Below are 18,917 nucleotides of genomic sequence, written 5' to 3'. Positions count from 1 at the left end.
CCCACACACCTCCCACAGCAGCTCGGGGCAGCAAGGGCCACAGCAGCTCGTGGGGCCCTGGCATCCTCTGAAGGCTGAGGCCCCTCCACTCGGGGGCATCCTTGTTTGGGCTCCTGGTTGGAAGGCTGATGTTCAAACGAAAAACTTCCTTGGAAAGAACCCTGCACGTGGTGTCTGACAGCACCGCACATGTGACGAGAGCAGCCCCTCTGGAGAACAGCCCCGGCAGCACCGCTGGTCTTACCTGTGCGCCCCTGGAGTAGGACCTGAAGATGGTGCAGAACCTGCCCTGGCCCGATGTGTCCCTGAAACAAAGGCGGTTGGGGATGCGGCCCGTGGGACCCCAGCATGCACAGCATGACCCCCTCCTACTCTGCTGCACATGCTGGCCAACCTCCATGGGCCTGGGCACCCCCGGAGACTGCCCTGTGGGGCTGGAGAACCCCAAACCTGGAGGAATTTACATCTCAACTTTGAGGTTCTGGAAATGCCCTTAATGTGGAGCCCAGTAAAGGGCAAGGCGAGAGGGGCTGTGGCCCCTGTGGAAGTGAGTCTTTGTGGGAAAAGGGAGCTGGGCTCTGCCCGAACAAGCAGCCCTGGGCCTTCTGGTTTCTGCATCACGTTCCAGCCCATGTTTATACAGGGGCGGTATCAATAGCTAGTCTACTGACACGTAAACAGGGCGCCTTCCAGTCTCCTTAAGGATTCCTGAGTCACTTCGCTTGGCTTCCCGGCCCGCACAACAACTGAAGTGTGGCAGCCAGGCACCTTGGCCGCACAGCCCGACTCACCAGAGTTCCAGCTTGACCCGCCGGCCGTCCAGCAGGATGGTGGTAGTCTTGTAGTCGATCCCTGCAAGGAAGCAGAGGGTGGCTGAAGGACCCACCTGGCTAGCGCCCAGTCCCTGAAGCCAAGCAGAAGTGTGGCTCCAGCCCAGGGAGCCCAGTGACCCCAGCTGGCCACCCTCCTGTCACCCCAGAGACCCAAGCCGGGTACCAATGGCGCCGGCCAAAGGGAGGGCAGCTGGTCTCAGCATCGGCCCACGTCGTGTGCTTCTCAAAGCTAATGGGTTTTCTGAGTTCTTGGGTTCACCGCAGCTCCCAGGTACTGACAACGGGAGCGTGCTTGGAGCATGATTTAGTGGTACAGTAACGTCTAAAATGCCATTTCTCTGGAGAGGTATCTGGAGAACCTCTGCTTGCCATGTCTTTAGTTTTTATTCTTTATACTTTTTTTTTTTTTTTTTTTTGCGGTACGCGGGCCTCTCACTGTTGTGGTCTTTCCCGTTGCGGAGCACAGGCTCCGGACGCGCAGGCTCAGCGGCCATGGCTCACGGGCCCAGCCGCTCCGCGGCATGTGGGATCTTCCCAGACCGGGGCACGAACCCATGTCCCCTGCATCGACAAGCGGACTCTCAACCACTGCGCCACCAGGGAAGCCCTATACTTTTTAAAATTGAAGTATAATTGAATTGTGTTTCAGGTGTACCGCAAAGTGATTCAGCTATATATGTATATCTATCCTTTTTCAGATTCTTTTCCATTATAGATTTATATAAGATATCGAATATAGTTTCCTATGTTACACAGTAGATCCTTGTTTATTATTTTTTCATACTTTTAAGCGAAAAAAGTCAGTCCAAGAAAGGTGGGTAGGAGCAGGGCCAGTGCTGGATGCATTACTTTAGATGTAAGATCTTCAACTGGTTTATAGGCCATCAGGAAACTTCCTAAAAGCTGTCTTTCCTCCTCCTCCCTTAAGCCTTAAAGATGTCATCAGCTTCTTGGCTGTTTACAACACTTGCTCTAAGAAGGCTTGGAAATGGGCATTTTTAATGCAGACACTGCTCTCACACATTGTGTGCGCATGTGCAAAGCCAACCTCAGAGAGCTGCATGTGAAGCCTCTACCCCCAACGTCCTTCCATCTGGCTAACTTCTAACCATGTGTCAAAACCTGGCTCCCACCCATCAAAAGACACTCAACGGAATGAAAACACCGTCCACGAAATGGGAGAGAATATTTGCAAAATCATACATCTGATGAGGAACTGATATTCAGAAAATATGAGGAAATCCTACCACTCAACAGCAACAAAAATCCAATTAGAAAATGGGCAAAAGACTTTCTCCAAAGAAGATATGCAAGTAGCTAATAAACACATGAAAGGATGCTCAACATCACTAATCAGTAGGGAAATGCAAATCAAAACCACATGAGAAGGACTCCCCTGGTGGCACAGTGGTTAAGAATCCGCCTGCCAATGCAGGGGACACGGGTTCGAGCCCTGGAAGATCCCACATGCTGCGGAGCAACTAAGCCCGTGTGACACAACTACTGAGCCTGCACTCTAGAGCCCGCAAGCCACAACAACTGAGCCCGTGTGTTGCAAGTACCGAAGCCCACGCACCTAGAGCCCAAGCTCCGAAACAAGAGAAGCCACCGCAATGAGAAGCCCGTGCACCACAACGAAGAGTAGCCCCTGCTTGCCCCAACTGGAGAGAGCCTGTGTGCAGCAATGAAGAACCAACGATGAAGACCTGATGCAGCCAAAAAATTAATTAATTAATTAAAATAAAGAAAAAACCACATGAGATACCACGTCACACCCACTAGATGGTTATTATCAAAAACCCAGAAAGTAAGCAGCATTGGTGAGGATGTGGAGAAATTGGAACCTTTGTGCACTGCTGGTGGGAATGGAAAATGGTGCAGACACCATGGAAAACAGTATAGCATTTCCTCAGAGAATTAAACACAGAATTACCACGTAATCCAGAAATTCCACTTCAGGTTTATACCGCAAAGAAGTGAAAGCAGGAAATCGAACATGTATATATTTGCACATCCACGTTCACTGCAGTATTATTCACAATAGTCAAAAGGTGGGCGCAACCCAAGCATCCAAAGATGGATGAAGTCCATCTGTACAACAAAATATTATTCCACCTTAAAAAGGAAGGAAAGGGGGCTTCCCTGGTGGCGCATTGGTTGAGAGTCCGCCTGCCGATGCAGGGGACACGGGTTTGTGACCGGGTCTGGGAAGATCCCACATGCCATGGAGCGTCTAGGCCCATGAGCCATGGCCGCTGAGCCTGCGAGTCCGGAGCCTGTGCTCCGCAATGGGAGAGGCACAACAGTGAGAGGCATCTGCTTGCCAATGCAGGGGGAACATGGGTTTGATCCCTGGTCCAGGAAGATCCCACATGCCGCAGAGCAACTAAGCCTGTGTGCCACAACTACTGAGCCTGTGCACCACAACTACTGAGCCCACGCTCTAGAGCCTGCGCACCACAACTACTGAAGCCCACGCACCCTAGAACCCACACGCTGCACCTACTGAAGCCCATGCACTCTAGGGCCCGCATGCTGCAACTACCGAGCCCGCGTGCTGCAACTACTGAAGCCCACGCTCCTAGAGCCTGTGCTCTGCAACAAGAGAAGCCACTGCAATGAGAAGCCCGCACGCCGCAATGAGAAGCCCATGCGCCACAACAAAGAGTGGACCCCACTTGATGCAACTAGAGGAAGCCCGTGCACAGCAACGAAGACCCAATGCAGCCAAAAATAAAAATAATAATAATTTTAAAAAATAATAAAAAAATAAAAAGGAGGGAAAGTCTGACACATGCTACAACATGGATGAACCTTAAAGACATTATGCTCGGTAAAATAAGCCCTACACAAAAGGGCAAATCCTGTATGATTCCTTCTACGAGGGCCCTAGAGCATCAGATTCAGAGACAGAAAGTAGACAGAGGTCGCCAGGGGCTGGAGGAGGGGGTGGGGAGTTAGTGTTTAGTGGGGACAGTTTGGGAAGATGAGAAAGTTGGGAAGATGAGAAAGTTCTGGAGCTGATGGGGGTGCCACTGAACTATACACGCAAAAATATTTAAAATGGTAAATTTTATGTTGTGTATATTTTGCCACATTTTTTTTTTTTTAAGTGAAAGAAGATTCTCCTGCACATATTCTCAAGCTAAAGAAACACTCTTCAGGGAGGAATAGAACTCAGGCCCGTCTCCACTGTCCTTCCTCTGCATCCACCCCTCCCCCCAATTGTCTGCTGATAACCCACTTCTTTGGGTGGAAACTCTTGGAATTCTCTGTCAAACAGGAAGCTCAGATTTGGCCCAGGACACCCTCCTTTCAGTCCTGGCTCTACAGCTGCTGTGAGAGCTGGGCCCCATGAGGACAGTGTTGGAAACAGCAACCTCCAGGAAGGCTGTGGATGGGGATGCCCATCCTCTACGCAATGTCACCTCCATGTGGTGGACCAGCCCAGCAGGTTCTGGCCATGGGGACTGGACACCCTCTGCCAAGGGCAGCCCCCATGAAAGGACCCCGATCGAGGTGGCACCATGGCCCAAAGGCCCAGCCTGGAGCTGCAGGAAGGAGCGGGCGCCCAGGAAGGGCCCAGGAGGAAGCAGGGCACAGGGAGTGGGGCTGCTGCCCTTGCCCGCCTCTGGGGAGGAGGCCAGTCTCTGCACACCGTGAGGCTTGCACAGCTGGGCGCCTTGCCCACCCACCGCCTGCGCCCAACCGACCCCTTACTCACGACTTCAACTTCAGAAAGGATGACCAGTCCCCACCCTCCAGGGGCTCTGCTCAAAGCTCTGCCAAATGCCCAAGAGAGACCTGTGGGGACAGGCACTCAGAGCCAGGAGCAGGCACCATGAGGGATCAGCTCTGCTCTCCTCCCAGCACGCCCCCCCGCACCTCCCACAGTCCACCAGCTGGGTCAGAGGGCTCCCGGAGAACAGGGTTCCCAGGGAATGGGCCACTAAACCAGTGAGACTCCCGCCCAGGAGCCCTCCCTACAGCACGGCACTGGCACCCCCAGAAAGGCTGAGCAGCCTTGTGAGGGGACTGAGGGCAGTGGACGGCAGGTCCCCACAGCAGACGGCAGTGTCCAGCTGAGAATGGCCGGGGAGCTGGCCGTGCAGAAAACACGGACAGCCCTCAGGCTGACACGCTCCCTCAGAGGTAAAAAAATCTCAAGTACGGGGCTTCCCTGGTGGCGCAGTGGTTGAGAGTCCACCTGCCGATGCAGGGGACACGGGTTCGTGCCCCGGTCCGGGAAGATCCCACATGCCGCGGAGCAGCTAGGCCCATAAGCCATGGCCGCTGAGCCTGCGTGTCCGGAGCCTGTGCTCTGCAGCGGGAGAGGCCACAACAGTGAGAGGCCTGCATACTGCAAAAAAAAAAAAAAAAAAAAAAAAATCTCAAGTAGGGGACTTCCCTGATGGTCCAGTAGTTAGGACTCTGTACTTCCGCTTCAGGGGGCGGGGGTTTGATCCCTGGTGGGGGAACTGATGAGATCCCACATGCTGTGCGGTGCAGCCAAAAAACAAAAAAAAACAAAACGAAAAAACTCACGTATATTTTTCACACTTGCTCTGCCTCTCACCTGCCCACCTCCCAAATCTGGATAAAAATGTACGGTGTGCTTTATAAATTCATAGAAAATACTGACAAAGCAAGTCCAAAGAGAGGCCTGCCCGAAGAGGCAGCTCCTCCTGTAGGCAAGGATGGCGCCAGCCAGACTCCGCGGCTGAACCAGCTCCGACAGCCCTTAGGTCTCAACATCTGCTGTTGCAGAACCTCCCTCGCCTCACCCCACCCGCGCTTGAGAACGCGAGGAACAGACGCTTCGCGGAAAGCATCTAACACCCTGCACAGCACAGGCAGGACTGCTGAGAACACAAACCAGCTCTCAGGAGCTGGGGCAGCTGCCCGGTGCGCAAGGGGGCGGGGGCAGCTCACACACGAGGAGGGGTTCCCAGGTGACCAGGCCTCAGGCACTAGGACTGTAGACACTCCCTTGATGGACACAGGGCTCGGGAGGCCACCAGGGGCCAGAGTAGACCTCCTGTGTCCCCACTGGGGGCTGCGCAGCCACTTGGCCCCTGGCTCGGGGGTCCCTGCTGGCCCCTCACAGCCCAGGCTTCAGCTCTCTGCACCTCCCAGACTGTCAGCCCCTGTCACCTGAGGTGTTCACAAGTTGTTAAGAAGGTCTTCCTACTGTTTCATGGGGTTTCTGAAAGGAGTGCAATTCACTTGACACAAGAGGCTTTTTAAACTTCTACTGTCCACCAGGCACCCAGCTGTCTCAGGCAGCACCCGCCCAGGGCCTGCAGCCTGAGCATTCAGATTCCCACCGACGCGTCCCTACCGGCTGGGTATTCACGGCGCAGCACTGGTGGCTCGCACTCTGTGCCGAGACCCTGGCCGGCCCCGCACAACGTGTGGGCCCCACCCTCACACCACGTTTTGCAGGGATGCTTCCACCTTGTGAATCACAGGAGACTGTGTCTTGTTTGTTCAGAATTTTAACGAGAATTGTTCACCATTTTGGAAAAAAAATCACATCACCCACAGTAATACCTATATCAGGTACATTTTCCTCGTCACTTTCTCAGCATCTAGTACAACTGTCCCCAAGCACTGACTTGCTTAACCACAAACGATCTTACGACATCCCACTGCACCCCTTTCTTCCTCCTTTACATTACCGAAGTATGTATACGTATGTGTGTGTTTTAGTTCCTAGTGTGGGTAGAACAGATGATCTACTAACTTCACTCCTTTTCAGGACAGTAAAGGGGATGCTGCAGAGCACTGGTCCTGCCGGCCTCCTACCCCATTTCTGCATCGCTGGCCTTGCACCCAGCAGGGAGGAGCTAAGCACCAAGCAGCTCACCAGCTCTGGGAAAACGTGACAGGCTGGAGAGGCAGGAGCACTGTAACTGCCTGGCTGCTGATGCTGCCGCCTGTGCAAGAGGTGCTTCAGAGCACAGACTCAAGAGATGGGGGAGGCAGAAGGAAGAAGGCTACCAAAAAGGTCACTCAAGTTTCATCTTTTTTTTAAAAGACTTTTAACAAATATTTTCTTTCTTTTATTTATTTATTTAGTTTGTTTGGCTGTGTTGGGTCTTCGTTGCTGTGCGCAGGCTTTCTCTAGTTGCGGAGAACGGGGGCTACTCTTCATTGTGGTGTGCAGGTTTTTCATTGTGGTGGTTTCTCTTGCTGCGGAGCACGGGCTCTAGGCGTGTGGGCTTCAGGAGTTGTGGCACGTGGGCTCAGCAGTTGTGACTCATGGGCTCTAGAGCGCAGGTTCAGTAGTTGCGGCACATGGGCTTAGTTGCTCCGCAGCATGTGGGATCTTCCCGGACCAGGGCTCGAACCCTGCATTGGCAGGCGGATTCTTAACCACTGCGCCACCAGGGAATTCCTCAAGTCTCATCTTGACAGCTGCTCACATCCTAGTGATTTGGGGAGTCTACCGGGCACCCCCACAGGCCCCCCGAGACAGGGACACACAGGAGGAAGGCTGAGCGCTGGGTGGCACTGACCAGCAGGACACACCCCTGTCTTTGCAGCCTCCCACATTCGGGTATGGGGCGTTTCCACCTGAGTGGGGCATCCACAGCCACGGCTCCAGCCTGTCAAGGACAACCTGACCTGGTGCAGAAGCCACGTTCCTTGGGCTCCTTTTCTCCCGCACGGCCGGTCCTCCCTCAGGAGTCACACTTTCCACATCTGTTGGCACCAACTCAGAACAAAAGACCCCTAGAAAATTCATCTTCGCTCCACCCCTAGGAAATTACAAGGTAATCAGGGCAAAGGGAACAAACCAAGTTAGTTCGCAGCTTCAGCTTGTGTGTACAAACCAAGACTGCAGATGTTTCAAGGTCTAGTTGTCCATCACTCCTAGGGAGCAGGAGCCAGTGAGAATGAAGACCACTAGGCACAGCCTGACTGACCCTGGGTGGAGGCATTTCCCACATACCTGTCCAGGCTCAACTCAGACCCACCTGCAGGGAATGGCAAGGAGGGACATCCCACCACACAGCACATCCCCCAACCTCTCTTCTGTCTTTATGTCTGTTCAGTCAACACTAAGTGCCTAACCATCTAGCTACTTTCCAACAACATGAAAAGCCACAGGACAACTTGTTAAAAATTCATAACAAAGAACAAAAACTGAGTGATAAAAGACTGAGTTAGGAATGAAAGAGAAAATGTTAATCAATGCCTTCCTCTGCAGTATTAAATCCAGCACCTGAAACTGGCACGCAGCTCCCGGGCAGCGTGGCCCCAAGCACACGCCCTTGCAGGCAGCAGGGGAGCCCGCGGTTTCACGGGGGCGCTGCAGACGCAGCTCAGTCCCCACGCTGGAGGAGTTGGTCTTCCAGTAGAGCTCCCAGACCTCGCCTCCTGGACCCAGTCAGGCTCCCCATGCATTTCCAACACGAAGCCAACGCACAGCGTCAGGGCGCTGCTCCCAAACTCAAGACAGGCAGCCACTGTTCTTAGTGTTACTCCTTAGGGAGGGAAAATAAGGTCCCGCCAAGTTCCCAGAGACAGACAAAAACAAAAAAATGTCTAGGTCCTCTTGGAACCAGAAAAAACTTCCAGTGACACAGGCAGACACACAGGAGTGTCTGGGACCCACACACTGCCGTGCAGGCAGCCCTAGGCTAAGCGGTCCTCCTGGACATGCCTGACCATCCTTTATGCATCCTCCCAAGGGGGAGGCCACAGCACAGGCCTCTGTCAAGGCCACACACCTCGCACCACGGTGTGCATGGAGACAGAGGAGGGTCTCAGAACAGTGTGTGGGCACTAGCAGGTGGGCACAGGTCCCGCCTCCCGGCACTCCCACCCCAAACATGCCCCTCCCGAGGGTAGTGGGATCTGAGACTGGCTTCTGACCCTTGGAATAGGGCCGAGTGACGACGTCCCCTCCGTGATCACATTGCACGGGACTGTCCTGCTGCTCCGTGAAGCAAGCCGTGCCGGGGAGAGGCCCATGGCCAGGAAGGAGGGTGGCCGGCTGCTGCCGACAACCACATAAGCTCAGAAGGGATTCCGCCCCAGCCCACACCTGAGCACAGCCTGTGAGAGACAGAGGCCCTGTGAGGCCCGGCCAAGCCATGCCCAGATTCCTGACCCACAGGAACTGGGCGCTAATAAGTAGGTGCTGTTTTAGGCCACTCAGTTTGTGGTATTTCTTGGTTGGGTTGAATTCCACAGACTGGGACTTCCAAACAGCAGACATTTATCTCCCACTGTCTGGAGACTGGGAGTCCAAGACCACAGTGGCTGCAGATTCTGTGCCTGGTGGGGCGGCTTCCCGCTGTGTCCTCAGGGGCAGAGGGGGTGAGGGAACTCTCCAGGGTCTCTTTTACAAGGACAACAATGCGCCCTCCTGACCTGATCACCTCCTGAAGGCCCCACCTCCTAAGACCACCACCTGAAAGTCAGGTGTAAGTGTGTGAATTTGGGGGGACACATGTTCAGTCCACAGCAGTTAACTAATCCTGGCAGCATCTCGCAGAAATGCAAACGTGCACTCCTCCGACCAGCCTGTAAAACCCTACCAACACAAAATAACAAAAAGAACCTTTCATCAGGCTGTGGTGGGAGAGTCCTAGTCCCTGGAACCTGGGGACATGCTTCCCACAGGGCAGAGGGGCTTTGCAGATGTGATGGGTTATGGGCCTCAAGAAGGGAGAGGACCCTTGGTTACCCGGGTGGGCCCAATGTCATCTGGAGCCCTCAGAGTGGGGACCCTTTGCCGGCGAGTCTGACAGATGAGATGGAAGGAGGGCTGACCTGGCTTTGGAGGTGGAGGAGAGGAACATGGTGAAGAGTGCAGGTGACCCTGAGAAGCTGGGACAGCCCTCTGTTCATAGCCAGCAAAGGAACAGGGACCTTGGTCCTACACTGTGACTGATCACTACACCTACAGAACAGTAAGATGACGAGGTACAGCAGCAACAGAGAGGGAACGTCCCAGGGTACCAGTAACCGACGGTATTCACCTCAGCATCGTTTTCTATTATAAACAGACTCAATACAGGCTAAAAATCCACCCACTGGGAGGATTTAACAGGAGGTGATCCACAGGATGGAATGCTGTATGGCCCTCAGCATGGCGAGGACGGAAGCAGGATATAGAGCGAACACAACTCTCATACCCTCCTGACGGGATAGAAACTGCTTAACTGCTCTGGACCACTGGGTGGTATCTACTAAGGCTGCACCTGCAGCCCAGCAATCCCACCCCTCACTGCTTCCCATACAGAAACACAGACACTCACTCACCAAAAACACGTGTGAGAATTTTCACAGCAGCACTACTCAGAGTGACCCAAACACGGAAAGTCTCCCAAAGCCCATGTGCAGAGTAGATGAATACACTGCCGTCCTCACGTGTGGAACGCTGCACACAAAGGAGGCACAACTACACACAGCGACGTGGCCGAAACCCACACGACACGGGGAAAGAAAGAAGCCACACACAACTATACACCGTTCCGCTCATAGAAAAACACCAGAAATGCAAACCAGTCTGTGATGTAAAGGTCAGCGGTGGCCAGGTCTGGGGCAGGGGGTGTAGTCTGCAAAGAGTGGAGGGAGGTGATGGCTTCTCAGGTGACTGCACCTGTCAGCACAGCCACTGAACTGCAGGCCTTACACAGATACAGGTTCTGGGTTACATAAATTACACCTCAGTAAAGCTGATTAAAAGGGAAAGAGGCTGACAACAGCCGAGGCTGGCCAAGATGTAGAGCCACAGAACTCTACGTGTTGCTGGTAGGGACTCAAAATGAAAGGTCACTTCAGGACCCAGTCTGACCACTCCCTGTACGGGAAGCAGACACACACATGGCCAGCAACCCCACTCCCAGAGACACGTACACATGAGGATTTGTGCGTTTGAATGTCTCATATCACTGAACCAGACACTTACAAAAGGGCCAACATGATAAATGTGTATTTCACCACAAAAAAAATATATTTTTTTAATTTTAAAGGATTTGTACAAGAATGTTCATAGCAGCATCATTCACAGTAGCCAAAATCAGGAAACCCAAACCGTATTGATAGGTAAATGGACAAACAAACCGGGTGCCTGCGTGCACAGGAGTGCCATCAGGGATAGGACGGCACTCGCTGCAGTATGCGAATGTGAATGGACTTGCTGAGCTGAATGAGCAGATGAGAAAGGCCGTGCTGTATGGTTCCACTTACAGAAAGTGCTGGCAAAAGGAACACAGAGGCACAAGAAGCAGGCCAGTGGGGACCCGAAGGGGCACGAGAGAATCACATTTAACGTGCTGACCACGCGGACGTTCTAGGGACAAGGACGATCTGCTGGCTCCAGCACCTGCCCTTCTCCAGACGGGGTCGGCACCACGGGTGCATGTGCCAGCCTGCCGCCAGGGCTGCTCAGGAACAGAGAGGACACAGAGGCACCTCATACAATTCAAGACGTCCTTGTATGCTGGCACATGGGATGGGGAGCAGCTTGAGGGCAGTTTGTGGGCTGGTTTCCTCAATGCCTTAAAAACCACACCAGACCAAACCAAAGCAAAAGCTTTCTGCCGTCCATAAAGAGCAAGCACACTTCGCACACGACACCTGGCGAAACACGGAACATTATAAAAACAAACAAACACAACTACTCATAACCCCAAAACTCAAAGGTTACCATTAACATTCTCCTAGATTTCACTCGACGATTCTGTCCTTCATCTTACATACATTTATACACTATGTAATTCGACATGCTTTTTTTCCCCACTTAACAAGATAACAGAGAGATTTCCCCATATCATTGAATATTCATTAAATATTGTTCCAAACCAGCATTTTTAAAGGCCCTATAATATCTCACTCTACAGATATACCATATGTCCCCTGCCAGACCCCTGGGCTGCTTCAAGTTTTTCATTTTTATTAAAAAAAAAAAAAAAGGGCTTCCCTGGTGGCACAGTGGTTGAGAGTCCGCCTGCCGATGCAGGGGACACGGGTTCGTGCCCCGGTCTGGGAAGATCCCACATGCCGCGGAGCGGCTGGGCCCGTGAGCCATGGCCACTGAGCCTGCGCATCCAGAGCCTGTGCTCTGCAGCGGGAGAGGCCACAACAGTGAGAGGCCCGTGTACCGCAAAAAAAAAAAAGCCTTGCTTTTCTCCACTTGTGTCCCCTTATGTTCCCTAGGATAGGCTCTTGATCACTTGGTGGAAAGGGAAGTGTCTCACAGCTTCGGACACAGGCTGCTGAGTCCCCCGGCAAGATGGCAAGCGCCATCAGACTTGCTCTATGAGGAGCTCCTGGGTGAATGTTCCATCCTGCTGGATTTTAAGGTTAAACATCTTCCATGTATTCTTCACCAGGACCTCCTCTCTGAAGGGTCTACGTGTTGCCAAGTGACTTGAAGTATGGAAGATACTCCCAGCAATGACAACACAATCAAGCTGTTCCTACTTGTTGAGGGGCCTCATCGCTGCCGACTGGGACCCAAGCCGTGTGCACAAAACTGTGTGCATGTGTGTCCCTGCGCATGCGTGTGCCTGTGCATGTGTGAGCCAGTGAGCATGGGCCGCGCTGAAAGGGGCCTCTGCCGGCCACGCCGCACCGGAGCCCGTGCTCAGGGACACACCTCCTCCTGCTCCAACTATGTCAGCAGGAAAATCAGACTCAGCTCCCAACACACTCCAGCAGTTTGAGGACCAACAACATCGGACCCAGGAAGAGAGAGAGGCCTAAACAAGGGGAAGCAGAGATCAATGCAAAACAACTGGCTAAAACTAGGGGACTGCTATAAGCCACACCAGCCCAGGGCTTAGGAGGCAATGGCCAACAGCGGCAGGTGGGCCAAGTGGTCAGGCAACGCTGCTGCCGAGTTGGAGCTCCCAAATCCTCCGTGGTGGCTTCTGGACCTAAACACAGACCCTCAGCACCCTGTTAGGCATCTCCGTGTTCCAAGGCTGCACAAAGCATCTTATGTCCTTGTTATCAGCCCTCCCAGCAAGATGTCGCAACAGACCTCATCTGCAGGCACCCACCCTACCTCTGCCCAGGTGATGGACAACCACTGCCCGGGAAGGTGCAGGCCGGCGACAGCTCAGCTTACTCCCTCAAGAACCGCTTCAGTCCCAGCGCATCTGCCCAACCCCAGGGACCACAGTGCTGTGCTCTGATTCACAGAACACACCGGGTGGCCTCCGGGGCTCACAAACGTGTTTATCACCAGCCAAGACCTTTGCCCCGGGGTGACACTGACTCCCTCGCCCAGACCTGGCACCTGGCTGCCTGTGGAGAGCCGGTCCATGTCCAGGCCTCGGGCCTTCTCCACTCTGTTCTTCCTCTCTGGGGATGGGGGCTTCCTCTCTGTATGCTGGCCTCCTGACACCACACCCTCTGCACTCCTTGGCTAAACCTTGGTTAGACTCCTTCTCACTTTCCTTCCCTCCTCACGATTCTGGAAGCCTGTCTGCCAAGCAGCCCTCCTCCTGTGTGAACAGCTTCCCTCTTCTGCGTTCTAGCCAAAGGGCCGTGAAGAGCCGAGGCTGCCTGATCACGCCCCACCGCCTCCATCAGCATCAGTTTACCCCGTTACCTCTGTTCCCCTGTCCCTCCTCTACCTTCTGAAAGACATATGTCCACAGCCAACGAGGTCCTGGACATTCTGACCTCCGCAGAAGAAAATCGTGCAGCACTGTGGACACCGGAGTCTGTCCGTCACTATCAGACCCCAGTCGTGACCGGAAAACCTAGGTTACCACCTTACCCTCAGAGTTCAAGTTCACTTTATTCACTTTTATTTCCCAGCTCATTCCCAAAGGACTTAAACGGCCCACCTTCCCACACTAAGGGTGACCCCGCACACCCGGTTTTGGCGCAGACGGCCCCATCTCGGTCTCTGATGCCTGCACTCAGTCCCAACGCCCTTCTCCCGAGTGCCCAGGGCAGTAAATCCAGGCCCACCCGCCATCTCTCCCTCCCTTCGCGCATTCCTTTTGCAGCTCACTCCAAGCAAGGGTGCCGGACACTGAGACCTTCCCCACTTTCTCCAAGCGCCTGATGGACGACGCCCTGACTGATGTGGCCCCAGGCCCCACGACACCCTGTAAGCGGCGTGTCCCCACACTAGATGCTCCCCGCTCCCCGGCCTGGCTGCAACCCTGCCTCCTCCTCCTCCTCCCCCGCCCAGGCCCAGACCAGGTAAGTGGCCAGCTCTTCACGGACCAGCCACCATGCACCTTGCCAATTCCAATTCAAAGAGAACAGGAGCCAAAAGTGCCCCAGGACCCTTCCCACCTGCTTCCCCACCCCCTCTTAGGATTTCCTTCCTGAAACACACTTCTACCTGGTTCATCATCCAAGCCACAAACACTCTTGCTGATGGAAACAATGATATCATGTGTGCACGACACAACACAGCAGTGTTGCTAGGACCACGCAACCCCTCGAGGGAGACCAGCTCTGCGCTGCCCGCGCCTGCCACTGAAGCCTTCGCTGTCCTCTGCTCAAACTTACGGCATGTGCTGAAAGCTGGGGAAAGGCTTTCTAAAACTGAAAATATTCTAGCTACACACTTAACTATTACCTGAAAATCTAGCAAAAGCCATGCCTATCCAAATTACAAATCAACGTAACTAGCATAATCCAAAGCAGGTACCAAAATCCATCCCTCAAAGCCTGCCATCCTCTTGGGTAGGGTAGGTTGGTCTTTACACCACATGTAGCACGTGAGTGCCTCCCACAAAGGGGCAGACTAGAGGAATCCCGCCAGGCGTGCAGATGAGTCTACGTGTGACCCTGTCTGGCTTCCAGAAACTTCTCTGGAAACTGGTGGTTTGCTGTCCTGGTTAGTGGCTGACCCTGGGCACTCTTGGGGCTCTGCTCTGCTGGCACACCCAGGAGAGAGGCAGGCAGAGCAGGAGCACTGCAGTGAAGTTAGAACAAATGGGCCTTGGTGACTGGTCCTAGGCCCCAGAGCAGAGGGAGGGGCCCCAGGACCTGGGACAGAGATGCCAGGAGGGCAAGAAAGTGCAGGGAGAAAAGAAAGAGCTCAGCTTGGGATGCACTGAGGACAGGAAGCGCTGGAGGGGAGGGTTGTGGTCATCAGAGAGAGGAGCCAGGCCCAGGCCCAGGGTGGAGGCGAGGGTAAGGGCCCAAGAGTGAGTGGTGAGAAGGGGTCACCCCCGCAACCACAGTGCCGGGCTCCTGGCAGCCAGACTTTAACTGGGGGAGCTCAGCGCCCAGCTGCTCAGCGCTGCCTGAGCCTCGGTTCTTCACCTATAAAATGGGAGGATACTGGTGTCTCGTCCAGGGTGGTGGGGAGCAAAGGATGAGGAGTGCCTGGCACACATCACATTTGGGCCCACACCTCACCTCAGAACCTCGCACCTACCAGAGGAAAGGCAAACCCAAAAAAACCACCCAGAAAAATGGGTGAGATCCAGACACCGGCACCCAGGCAAGCACAGAGAAAGAGAAGGGACTGGGAGGGGTTGCGTGGTGACCATCAGCACAGGGGTGCCACACCAAGCTGCTCCCTGCGCCTCCTGTGTGCAGCTCTCAAGCTCGCACTGGGGACAAAGCAGTGGAGAAAACACCAGGCGTGCACAGTCCAGCACGAGAGCGTCTGAAGATGCAGTTTCCCTTAGATCTTCACTGAGGACAGAAACCAACTTCCAGCCAGAGAAACACCTGGAACTGTCCAGGGACATGGTGACGCACTGGCACGCTGGGGCGCAGGCACACAGCATCGCTGGGTCCCAGAAACAGAAACAGCCAGCAGGCCCCACAGGTTCAGGGAAGACCTCCACACTGGCCATGTTTTGTGCACACCCGTCACAGTCACGTTGATCCTCTGGCCATCAGACCTCCTTCCTTCCTTCCTTCCCTCCCCCACGCCCTGGGCTCAAAGGAGGCGAGCTCCCACCAACACTGACCCCGAGGACTGGACAGCGAGGATGGAGTTATGCCCACTCTCTAGCCTTCCAGGACGTGGGCACATCAACCACGATGTGTTTTCCTGTAGGCCCCCAACCCTCCATGTGAAAACTCTTGGGAACCAGGGTACGGAGAATGGAATTGCCTTAACCGAGGCTGTTCACCGCCCTCGGTAGAGTGGGAAGGGCCCAAGCATGGCAGCAGAGCACTTCCCGAGCTCCAGGGCGCACCCGGAATGCTGCCTCTGTGCCAACACTAGCCTGGCGCCCCAAGGGCCCACCAGCATGGAACAGAGTCTGGCGCTGCGCTGGGGAGAAGCTGCTTCCAGAGCCTGGCCCTCCCTCCTGCCAGCTTCCACCATGCAGACTCCTGCTGCCCATGCTCTGAGCCTAACTAGCCAGCGGCCGGCCCTCAGGAGCCTTGACAACGCCGCCGCCGCCACCGCTGCTAAGTCCTGACGCGGGCACAGACCCCTCCCCTCAGACCACTACTGGGTATTAAGAGAAAGGAAATCAGAGCTCCCGAGGGGAGCGAGCTGATGCCCTGACCGAAAGGACTGTCTAAGAGGGGGCTCTCCTCACCGGTCTGGCAGACGGCCGTCCCGCTGGCCCAGGTCATTGTGAGTCCCTCCGTCTCCACCACCTCAGGCAGGCCTCAGCCCTGCTTCGGTCAACATGTCACAGGAAGTGCGGCAACACATCACTCCCTGACAGCGGGGACAGGAGGCGGGTCCCCCTCTCCACCTGTGGCTGTGTGTCCCCAAGCACTCGCTGCACCCGGCTAGAGGACCCTCGGAAGCAGTGATCACGTCCTGGGAAACCGCTGCCGCCCTGATGGAGCCTAGGCCCTCACGCTCTGCCGGACACACACTGCCAGCTTCCTGGGCGTGGGGCTCCGGGAAGCAACAGCACCTCTGGGGAGGCAACTCAAGCGCCCACCATCTGCATCTGGAGGAACACCTGGCAGTGGCGGCGAAGGGGCTGGCTCAGCCCCGGAGACCTCCCGCTTTCCCTCCCGCCCCTAAAACGAACCCAGGGCCCTGCTTTCCTGTCCTTCGCTGGGGCTGGGAGCATGTGCTCGGGGAGGCGGCACAGCCCCCAGCAGGAAGGGTGCTCGGCCAGCCCAGGTAACCCCACGACCCTAACGAGTCCTAAAACGAAAGGGTGGGAAAGCAGCGCCCACACTCTCGGCTGCTACAGGCAAGCAGTTTAGCAAACAGTCGCCGCTCGCGGTGGTCAGGCGGGACCGACAACAGCCCAAGACACAAAGCCACAAAGGGTGTGCAGAATGAGGACGCCAAGAAGCAGAATTCGTCAGGAAAGACAGCCCAGCCAGGAGCACGAAGGTCCTCGGGGAAGGAGGGCCCGTGAGCCTGGGAGGGGCCGCAGGGCAGGGGTACCGGCCACAGGGCCGCACTGGCCCCTTCAACTGCGGAATCTGAGGAGAGCTCAGGCAGGTGCCAGTGACGGGTATTTGCTGTGTATTTTGGCCACACGTCCAGAAATCTGGAGAGAACATTTAATCCCGTCAGGAACGGTTATCTTCCTCCAGCACAAGGCATTGATGCTCTGAGCCCTGAGCCAACGGCTTGCCTTTGAGTACACCCAGGTATGCACACCTGGTGCGGACCCGCGACCAAAGAAAAGCCCTTCTTCCTCTGGAGGCCCGCGGCCAAATCTCCGCCCCCAAAGACGCTGCGGGCCCCAGAGGGCCTCGGCGAGCTCGGGTCGCTGCTCCCCCGGCCCCCGCCCGGCCCCGGCTCGAGACCAGGCGGACGGCAGGTCGCCGGGCGGCGCCAGGTGCGCGCAGCGGCCCGCCGGTCGGCCTTACCATTACTGTAGGCGTACGGGGACTCGGCCGCGCCGTCCTGCAGGCTCTCCAGGATCTCACCCTTGCCCACGTCGCTGTCGCCCACCAGCAGGAACTTGAGCAGGTAGTCGTAGCTCTTGACCGGGCTGCCCTGCGTCCCCATCGTCGCTCACGCGCGCGCGGGCCTCGCCCGCATGCCCACTGCGCCGCGGAGCCCGGCGGCGGAGGCCTCCGACCGACCTGCGGGCGCCGACGCGGGTAAGCGGGGCCGGCGGACGGCGAGGCCGCCCCGCCCGCACCTGTTCCACCGCCCCCGCCTGGACTCTTCTTACTCAGCCTCAGCGCCGCCGCCGCCGCCCCGCCGCTTCCCGCACGGCGCCGCGCAGACCCGCCGCTCCGCCCCGCCCCGCACGCCGCCATTGGCCGCCTGCCACCTCCTTTCCCGCGACCATTGGCCGTTGCCCACGTCCGTCAGCACCACTAGCGCCCCAGCCCCCTCCCCGCTTCCCAGACTTCGCTGCGAGACCTCCGCTCGCCCCGCCCCGTCACCGCCCCGCCACCACACTGTTGCCATAGGTCACCCACTGCCCCCTTCCCGCGGCCATTGGCCCGTGCGCACGTCCATCACAGATACCCCGCCCCCACCGCTTCCCACGCAGCTCAGAGAAGCCTCCGGTTGCCCCGTCCCATCGTCGCCCCGCCCCTCCTTCCAGCCGTCGCCATTGGCCCTTCGCCTCCCGCTTTCCCAGAAACAGTGGTCCGCCTGCACGTCCGTCACAGCACTACCGCCCCCGTCGCTTCCCGCAGAGCATCCCAGACTCACCAGCAACCCCGCCCACTGCCCCCGCAACTCCTCACGGCCCTCGCCCGCCCCCTCTCCTTCGCCATTGGCCACCGCTGCCGATCTTCCCAGAGCCACTGGACCGTCCGCACGTCGATCACAGCCCTTTAAGCCCGCCCTGCTCACCCCGAGCTTCCCGCTCCCTTCCGAGACGCTCACCAATCAGGAACTTGGAACTCCAGGTTGTTTGCATACGCCCCCTTCCTTCCGCAGACGGAGCAGGATGGTGGCTGTCCCCGAGTTGAGGTGACGCGGCTGGGTCCAGCAATACTGAACCCCCTAGAAAGCTGTGGCCGCTGCTCCCACAGAGACCCCGGAGAGAACAGCGGGGCCCACCCAGAACAGCACTCTCGGAAGCCGCTGTCCCGCGGCGGGGGCGCGGCGAGGGCGTGGCAGGGCGTGGCGGGATGAAGGCGGCCAATCGGCGCTCGGAGTGGCCTAGGAGGCGGGACTTCCGTTCTCGCATGGGGGCGGTGGGGTAAGGTGGGGGCGGTGGGGTAAGGTGGGGGCGG

At 56.3% G+C, this 18,917-nt stretch overlaps 1 protein-coding gene across 3 annotated transcripts in view; it reads right to left on the bottom strand.

Annotated features, from left to right (window-relative positions):
- RAB40C (RAB40C, member RAS oncogene family) overlaps positions 1-18,774 on the bottom strand; it is a 29,049-nt gene extending 10,275 nt beyond the window's left edge. Inside the window, exons 1-4 of one of the 3 annotated variants that reach the window (XM_029220113.1) lie at positions 18,565-18,774; positions 17,586-17,804; positions 792-852; positions 245-305 (exon numbers count right to left, since the gene is read on the bottom strand). In XM_029220113.1, the coding sequence (XP_029075946.1) occupies positions 245-305; positions 792-852; positions 17,586-17,727 (264 nt within the window). In that variant the 5' untranslated portion in view covers positions 17,728-17,804; positions 18,565-18,774. Of the gene's footprint in view, positions 1-244; positions 306-791; positions 853-17,585; positions 17,805-17,896; positions 17,936-18,564 lie in introns of those variants that run through there. The other 2 variants (XM_029220112.1, XM_029220114.1) reach the window with 2 other exon arrangements.
- Between the last annotated feature and the right edge of the window lie 143 nt (positions 18,775-18,917).

The sequence above is a fragment of the Monodon monoceros genome, unplaced genomic scaffold, assembly GCF_005190385.1.
Source record: "Monodon monoceros isolate NGI ecotype Baffin Bay Population unplaced genomic scaffold, NGI_Narwhal_1 Super_Scaffold_13, whole genome shotgun sequence".
NCBI lineage: Eukaryota > Metazoa > Chordata > Mammalia > Artiodactyla > Monodontidae > Monodon > Monodon monoceros.
Note: the sequence above shows the minus strand (reverse complement) of the source record. Positions and strands in the feature narration are given on the sequence as shown.